This window comes from Chiroxiphia lanceolata, chromosome 15 (genome assembly GCF_009829145.1).
Source record: "Chiroxiphia lanceolata isolate bChiLan1 chromosome 15, bChiLan1.pri, whole genome shotgun sequence".
Lineage (NCBI taxonomy): Eukaryota > Metazoa > Chordata > Aves > Passeriformes > Pipridae > Chiroxiphia > Chiroxiphia lanceolata.
The window spans coordinates 16,448,476-16,457,374 of record NC_045651.1 but is presented as its reverse complement, the minus strand read 5'-3'; the positions used below and the strand labels follow the sequence as shown (position 1 = coordinate 16,457,374).

Below are 8,899 nucleotides of genomic sequence, written 5' to 3'. Positions count from 1 at the left end.
ATTGACTTTTCACCTCGTCTGCGGCAGCAAATCTGTCGCTTTTCTTCTCTCCCCGTTTTTTCGGAGCGGCGCGGGAGGCGAGGCGGGGGTCGGGGGGGAAGGGGCTGGGGCTGGGGCTGGGGCGGGGGGGGGTGGAGTGATGAAAAGTGCAACGGGCCGAGGCACCCCCCCGTCCCTCCTCCTCCGCCGGGGGCGCGGGCGGTGCGCGCTAGCGGAGGGGCGCGCCCGGGGCCGCGGGCAGCCCGCGGAACCCCCGCAGGCTGTCGGCCGGGGGGTAAGCGCAGTCCTCGGAGGTGGCCGGGCTGCTGGGGCCCGAGGCGGAGGCGCAGAGCGAGGGGGCGGACGGCGAGGCGCTGGACAGCCACGACCCCGCGTCGCTGCCGGGGCTGGGGGGCGCGGCGGCCCCGCGGAACGGGCCGGGAGGAGGGAGGCACTGCTCGGCCAGGCGGAGGGTCTCGGACAGCGCCCAGATGTAGTTGTAGGCGAAGCGCAGGGTCTCGATCTTGGTGAGCTTGGTGTCGTCGGGGAAGGTGGGCAGGACGCTGCGGAGCTCGTCCAGCGCGGCGTTGAGGTGGTGCATGCGGTTCCGCTCGCGGTCGTTGGCCTTGACCCGCCGGCTGCGCTTCAGCGTGTGCAGCAGCGCCTCGGTCCGCGCCCGCGCACGGCCCCGCCGCCTCCGCCGCTCCCGCGGAGCGCCCGCGTCCGCGCCCTCGCCGCTGCCGGGCGCCTCGGAGGGCATCCTGCGGGAGAGAAACCCCGTCAGTGCGGGAAGGATGGACGGGGAGCGAGGGGGAAGGTGCGAAGATGCCGGGGAAGGGGTGGGGAGGGGGAAGGAAAAAAATAAATATAGCTAAAGGGGTGGCGGTGCGACTGCTGGGCAGGTGCCGGCGCTCCCGTACTCACATGGAAAGGCACTCCCGGGGATGATGTTAAGAGATAACGGTATGAAAACACAGAGAGGAAAAAGCCACCGCGGGGGGAGGCAGAGGGGACTCGGCGCCGAAGGAAAAAAAAAAAAAAAGAGAAGAAAAAAAAAAAAAAAAAGAAGCCGAAGCCCTGGGAAAGGCGGGGCGGGGGGGACACGCGACCGCGCGTGGCTTTGAAGTGCTGCGGGCTGCGATCCGCTCGTGTGAGCGGCGGCTTTGGCACACGACGGCGCGGCCGCCCGTTCTTATAGCGGCGGGCGGACAATGGCCCCGTGGCCGCCCCGCGGGGCCGCGCCGAGGCGGCAGGTCGGCCCCGTGCGCCGCGCCCTCCGGAGCGTGCCCGCAATTACCGCGGGCGGCCGCGCATCTGCCGCGCCCCCGGGGGACGGCGGAGAGAGAGGGGGAGGGAGGGGGGTCCCCCCGCTTTGTCCCCCACCCCCATGTGCGGGCAGCACAAAGCGGGGCAGGGGGGTCGGGGCTCAGCGCGGGGGGTGGAGGGGTCACCGTCCCGCTCCGGCCGCGGGGACTTCCAGCGTGAGCTTAAAACGCTGCGAGCAGGGGGTTTGGGGGGGAAAAAAATAAAAAATTAATCTGGACTTCCAGAGGATGAGCCGTGGATTATTCCCCAGCCAGATGCGGGTGGAAGATTTTCGTCAGGTTTTCCTCGCTCCTTGTGGTTTTTTTTCTTTTTTTTTTTTTTTTTTTTTTTTTCCTAAATGAATATGCTCTGAAATGGTAAAACTCAAAACAGGTATTTTTCTCTCCTGCGTTTCTGAGGCGAATGTGGACACGCGGTCTGGGTTTTGTGGGCTCCGCTTTGAAAAGGGGTTTGCAGGTGTTCAGAAAGTTAAAAGTTCCAAAGGACATTTATTTTATAAACTTCGGTGGTTGTATTCATAATACATATACAATGTATAAACACACACACACACACACACACACACAATGTATATGCAATGTACTGATAAAATTCTTCTTTTTCTGGATAAACGCAAAGAACTGTGCTGTTTGGATTTTAAAGTTCTTGCTGCCTCTGCTAATCCCCATTCAGTGCCTGGGCATCACTACCTCACGCTTTGGGAAGCCACAGTTTTTTAAGTGGCTAAAAAGTTTCCTAATTCTGCCATCTGGCTCTTTGCATCCTGCCCTCGGTGCTGCGAGGAAGCCCCATTGTCAACACTCAGGTACTTGTCTCCCTGGAAGGTTTGTTTTCAGGTTCACCCCCCATCAATAGCCATTTTCGGGTGCCTGTGCCTAAACTCACATGTATTTTCATGATTTCCCCTTGCATGTAACGTAGATTGATTCCCCCTCCTTTGATTTTCTCCTATGCCTTGCATAAACAGGGAAAAATGACAGCATGAATTATTGCCCATCTCTGCATTTTGAGTTCACAGCAACCATTCTTCACTCCAACCTGAGCGAGGAGTTTGCTATCGAAGTTGTTCCTTCTGCTTCTTCCCACCCTCCTGGCTTTGAGATGACCCAAGGACACCGGCAAACTGCCCCAAACAACCTCCTTTGTGCCAAGAAGATCACGCACAGAAGTGAGCAATCAAAAAAGCCCTGGGTGATGAATATTAACAAGTCTCAAACTAGAAGTAGTTTGCCAGCGCCGAGCTTTCAGGATCAGCTCTCTTTCTGCTTTTTAACATCTTTATATGCTTGGCTGTGCAATATACCCACGTAAGGCCAGGCGACGGGGGCCTGGCTGTTCCCGGCAGGGACTGGGCTCTCTCAATCACCGGACCTGCAATCAGGCTGAAGTTTTTAGGGCCTTTGCATACATAAATGACTTTCTTCGCTAAGTAGTTCCACTTCACTGAGCTACTCATGTCCTTAAGTGACGGCACAATTAAGAGGCCTCCGCCAGCAGGCAGAGATCGGCCCTGGAGTTTCCAGCGCGAACCAGGAGAAAGAAGGGACCAAAATTTAAAGGTTATGGAAGCATATGGCAAAAAATGTCCAACTTTTGTTACTGTGCACTTTGTATATAGGGAGATAAACTCCAGTGTTGCCTGCAACACTTTGATTGTCTTTTGTTTAGGTGTCTTTGAGCAGTCAATAGTTTATTCATTAAAATGTTTATGATTCCCCAGAGTTTCACAGACTTTGGCACAACCGATCACTTGTCTGAAAGTTTGCGGTGAAAGCGCATTATTCATTAGTCCTTATCCATCATTTGCAGTTTGTCATTTGTTATTCTCTTGTTTTAAAAGTTTGTGCTCCAATCAAGGAGGGGAGAGAGCACCATGTGTCTCCGTGATCAGTCACAGCCATGAATAGCCAGGGCTGAAGTGAATGTTTCACAAACAACCCATAGGCTGAAATTTGTTTGCATAATCTATTCACTGCGTACTTATGAATAACGAATGCATTCACAGAACCAGAATTGTTTCAGGAAGCCTTCGCAAACAGAAAGAAGTGCTAAATATCTCGGATAATTTATTCCCGATGAATAATTCAACCAGTTCTATCGCGGGCAGTCTACTAATTTTGCAGATAAATTATTCAGCCAACACAGATAATAGCTCTTACACCTTATGGGCCTGCCCCTATGGAAGTCAGCTGCTGAAGTTTCCTGAAGTTTCCTGGGATTTGGAAAGAAAAAGATTCCGAAATGGAACAGGACCACTGATTTCAAGAAACACAGAGTGTGCTCCCAACATCTCACTGATGGCCTTATTTTGAGTTTTAGCCTTTGATATTAACTTTTCCACCTTGAGGTAGGTGCAGCTGGGCTCAGATGGACTCAGGGATGTTATTAGTTTCATATTTTGAGCTCTAAGGAAATACTTTATCATTTACTTTGAGACACTTTACAGCACTCAAAAAGAGAGAAAAATGATTCAAACAGATTTAGCACTTGTGAGGCCTCGAGGACCAAGCTTGTTCCTCTGCCCTCGTGTTGAGACATCATGAGTAGACTCCAGAAAAAGCAGGAATTCATGAATAAAGCTGGAGGAAAGGCTTTTGGAGAAAATGTGCTGCCATGTGCCTGGCACTGCTCTCTGGATGCACTGTTTCCTTCATGGAAAAAGCCAGTCAAGGAGAGGATGCCATTCCCTGGTAAGTGTTTGTTGGACCTCCTAAAGGTAAATAAATCTCCATGTTAGCAATCAGCCTCTCATTTCTAAAACAACCAGAATTATGATCATTAGGGCAGCGTTAGCATCACTCTTCTCTCCAAGATTGGAAATGAGTGGTTCCCAGTAAAACTGCTCCCTCAGTTGGAAGATGCCTCAGAGAAGTCAGAGGAACATAATTTTTTTTTTTCAGGTCTTAAAATACTTGTCACTGCAGCAACTCAGCAAACTCTATCTTTTGTTACTTTAGTACTTGAGGGCTTAAACTAATGCTGGGATGAGTGTTGAAACAATGCATCAACCAGGAGTACACTGCTTTTTTGCTCCCTCATATTTGAAAGCATGGCCAGAAAGGGAAGGCAGAGCTGCCTGTGGAGGATGCTCGAACTAAATTTAGAGAGGTGACATGGCTGGTGGCAAAGCCATCACCTGGAAGCAGAAAGTTTGACCTTGCAGGAGGAAAGGAAGGATCAAGCTCACTCATCCCTGGGGATGCCCAAGTTGATGCAGCAGGAATTTTAAAGACAGGTAGAAAACTAGAAGACTGTTCAGTGGGGCAGCCCGTGTCCTTGTGCTGGTCTGGATGTGGTGCACAGCACAGTGGCTTCTTGTCCAGCCTGGGTGGGGACAGACGTGTGGTGAGGGCTGGGAGGGCAGGGATGGACACGTGGAGCTGTGCTCCTGGGACTCCTCACCTGGCTGGAGTGACCTTACAGCTGCTCACTGAGGGCTCAGGGCTTGGTTCTCTGGCTGCTGACCAGTGGACAGCCCTGGAAGCCCAATATTTGGAAGGGCTCTCAGCCTGCAGGGAGGCAGCATTAACCCTTCTGGAGCAGGAGCTGGCTCTCCTGCCAGGGAAACCCCTCAGGAACAGCTCAAGGGCTTTGTCTCTAAAGGATTTGGCCTCCTCTCCTACCTGCCTGTGGCCAGGGTGAGGCCTCAGGCCATGTGCCAGGGGCCACTGGGGGGTGGGGAGCACAGGAACATCACAGGGAGTCCCCATGTACGGGGGGATCCTGGCCCTGGGGAGCCAAATCTGCTCCAAAATCCTGCACAAGTGCCTGGGAGTTGCAGTCAGGGCTCAACCCCTCCTGGGGGCTCTGCAGAAATAGTGAGAATGTTTTATTTTCAGGTTTTAAATGTGTGATGTAACATTTTCCTTCTTTTTGGAAGGGAAGGGGGGGTCGAGTAGGTAAACGATTGTTCCCTGCAAGCACAAATGTATTTTGTTTGTTGTAATTAAAATGTTTTAATGAGACAACCATAAAATCAACCATTAATTATTTTTTTTCAAACACTTCTGCTTCCTTTTGAGCTAGGTCTATTTAGAAATAGTTTAGAGAGTAGCCTGCAGTTTTATTCTTTCTGTGGTATTATACACAGGAGTGGAGAAGTCATTTATAAATAATTACACAATGTTTTGGGTCTTTGGGTTTGTATAATATATCAAAGCGATTAGTACACGCATTGTTCCATTGTAAATGGTTTTTTTCCCTTCCTTTCAGTTTCACTTGCCTTGTCTTCTATCTAAACCTTTTTCGTGAAATCCTTTGTCTTCCTCATTCTTTCGGCTTGTTACAGTGCAGGGACATTCTTCTTATTCAAACACTCACAGCATGAGCAAAGAAAGCTACTTCTGTCGCATCTTAAGTTTTACCATAACTTTCTGGCATTTTCTTTTCTTCTGATTTTCCCAGACCACTGATAGGGTAATGAAGAATTATAACATACATCAATTATTGGTGCTCACGGTGTATTATGCTCCTGAATTCAAGGGGAGATAAAGAGGGAAAAAAAAAACGCCCCACTTTCTGTGGTTTTGAGGCACATGAGAGAGGACTCGGCGCAGATTATTTATAACATCTTTCTGAGCATCAATTATGTTTGACTCCTACAACCACTTCCTTGTCCCACTGGTTTTATGGCCAGAAGGAGTCATTTTTGTGTGTGGTAGCTGTGGCATTTAACTTGTTTCTTTTATGAGGAGCCCAAACAATGCATCTTCAGGCCAAACAATCTATCTCCCCGAATAATAGCCCAAATGTCACTCAAGGGCTCCGGGCTGGGAAATGTGTGATCATGGTAAAGGGCCACGGGAAGGGGTTTGGGAGGGATCCTCACAAGGCTTCCCAGCACGGGGTACCCCCAGGGAGATGGGCTGGACCTGGGGTGGGGTGCCTGTGCTTTAGGATTGCCACTGGCTGCCTGAGGTTTCAACAGCCCTAATCCAAGTTATCCAAGGAAAAGGGCCAAACCCTCACGGTGTGGTCATGCACACACCCTGCCTGGCCTTCCCCAGCCTCGTGGCTATCACATTAACTGGGAAAAATAAGATTAGGATGTCACCTCCGAGAAATGAGCCCTTTTTCCCCACACCTTCATTGTGTGAGAGCTTTTTCTTCTCTTCTTTTCCCCCCTCCACCTTCTCCCGCCCACAATTCCCCCTCTTTTGTTGATTTGTATTTTGTTAATTGAAGCTAGAACACTTATCCTAAAAGAAAGGGACAAAATTCACTGGCTGCCCTGCAGAAGAAATCCCCCAATAACATCCAGAACCAGGAAGCTTAACGACATGCTGAGATACTCAGGTTTTGTTTTATACCTTCCATATCAATAATTCTGCTTCAAAGTGGCAAAAATAACCTGAAAGAATTAAACACCATAATGTGGGGGTGAAATACAGCCTGAGATCTTGGCGGGGGGGGGCTTTGGGGGTCCCTCCCCCGGGTCTGGGGGTCCCCTTTGGCTCTGGTTTGGAGTCCTGCAGCAGGGGGAGGATGCTCCAGGACCACCAGCAGCCCGCGGGTCCCCACTGCCCCTCCGCGGGGGCCCGGGGGATTTGCTGCCATTTGCATAGCAGGTGTTGGGTCCCGGGCCATTCTTCCTTAAGGGAGTTTTAATACGGGATAAATTACTGGGAATTAGGAGGAGGCAGGCGACAAGAAAAGCGCTCACGGAGTCCTCTCCTGGGCACGGGAGGGGAATTGGAGAGAAGGGATAAAAAAAAAAGGGAGAAAAACACAAATGCAGCAACTTCTGCCCCCTCCCAGGGAGTTCGGGGTGCGCAGGGTTTGAGGGGGGAACTCTCCAAATTTCTTCTGAAATTGAGGTTTGGACTCAGGAATGCAGTAATCCCGGGACAGAAATACGATTACTGGCCTGAGGATCTTTGATTGAGTAGGTCTGGAAGGGGAGTTTAAAATGTTAATCCCCTGGTATAATCCCTTCCCTGGCATTGTAGGGACAAGGGTTGCACCCGAAGGGAATTGCCTGCTTCCTTCCCCGGCACTGGGGGCGGGAGGGCAAGGCTGGGGAGCAACTCCCCCATGGATGTGCAGGCACAGACACGTGTCTGGACGTGCACACACCTCAGTGTGCCCACCACGTGTGTGCAGCCGTGTGCCCACCTGGCCACACACCCTCCTGTGTGTGCACACAGCCACCACGTGCACATGTGTTTTACATGTACATGGATACGTACATCTGCACACAAAACAGGAGGGGAAGGCTGGGTCACCCGTGTGCACAGGGGGTCTTGATCCAAATTCCCTGTCACACCTCAGCCACTGCTTTGCCCTGGCAATTAGAGCACACACACGTGAAAGAAAATTGAGACGCTTCACGTGTTTTTAAGCTGGGAGTCATTTTGAAGTGCACCCACTTGCAGGCTGTTGGGGCAGGGGGGAAAGGTTTGTCTGTAAAGGGACATCAGTGTGAAACCATCCAGACGCTTTTCACATCACAGACTGGATGTATTATACATAAATAAAGGCCATTTATAGTGAAATGTTATATCAATGAGGAAGAAGGGGACATCTCCTCAATTAAAACAATCCAGACAGGTGAATTGACCCCAAAAGAGACGTGAGGGCTGGGCAGGGACCTGCTGGTGCTTGCAGGAGCCCCAGTGCCTGCGCTGAGCAGGGCAGGTGGGAAAGGAAAGGAGACAGCTCCAGCCACCAGTCCTGGGCACAGGGTCCTGCTCCCTGACCCCAGGGATGACCCTTTGGGGTGCAGGTCCTGCTGCTCTGGCCATGAGAGGGACGAGGGTGACACCCCAAGGCTCAGCGCTGCAAATTCGGCCGTGCAGGGCTGAGGGTTTGCATCTCACCTCTGTCATGTTCTTGCTTTTATGAAACTAGTGAAAAAAAAAAAATAAATTAATTTTAAAAAAGTACCTCAGTAAAGCAGTTACATGACCTTGACTACAACTGTAAATATTTCTGAGTAAGGAAAAGCGATCCAAAGTTGTTCTCCTGGCTGAGGGTTGGTGTTTTGGGGTGGTTTTGGTGCTGGGTTTGGGAGAGCTGGTGTGGGGCAGCTCTGGTTGGGCCACACTGAATTGGGGCAAAATGGACTTTGCAGGTCAGAGGCCAAACTGGGCACTGGGGTGGGTGGAAGGAGGAAGAGATTTAGTTTGCCTTAAACAGAACATGATTTTTAGAAAATGTCAAGATGAAACGTTATGTGGCTTCTGAGTTAAGTTGCTTCAGTGAGAACACACAGTGATGATGCCCTGACTCTTTCTAAACAAACTCTCTTTTATTTTCCTGCACCAACTCAGCTTTTTGAAGGGTGTCCACTGATTTTCAAACAAATTGCATTAAACTTTGCTGAAAGCAAATGGTAAGTAAGGGGTAGATTTGCTCTGTTTTCTGGAATTAAAACCAGCTTCTGGTTAACCTTCTAACTTACCATTTACCTTCATATTATATGTGCAATATATCCTTTAAAGTTCCCATTTTTCAGGGACAAAACCACAGGCACAAACATCTTAAATTCTAGGCTGAATTCACCCTTTGTTAGCGTAAGCAGCCACAGGGAAGGTGAGGAACTGCATCTTCCTACAGCTGGGTGTCATCTCTCAGGATTTCCTTATGTCAATAC

At 50.5% G+C, this 8,899-nt stretch overlaps 1 protein-coding gene across 1 annotated transcript; it reads right to left on the bottom strand.

The window, feature by feature from the left end:
* Positions 1 to 208: 208 nt before the first annotated feature.
* On the bottom strand, positions 209 to 739 carry NEUROG1 (neurogenin 1). Its single transcript, XM_032703253.1, has one exon. It carries the CDS (start codon positions 737 to 739, stop codon positions 209 to 211), a length of 531 nt encoding a protein of 176 aa, XP_032559144.1.
* Positions 740 to 8,899: the final 8,160 nt, after the last annotated feature.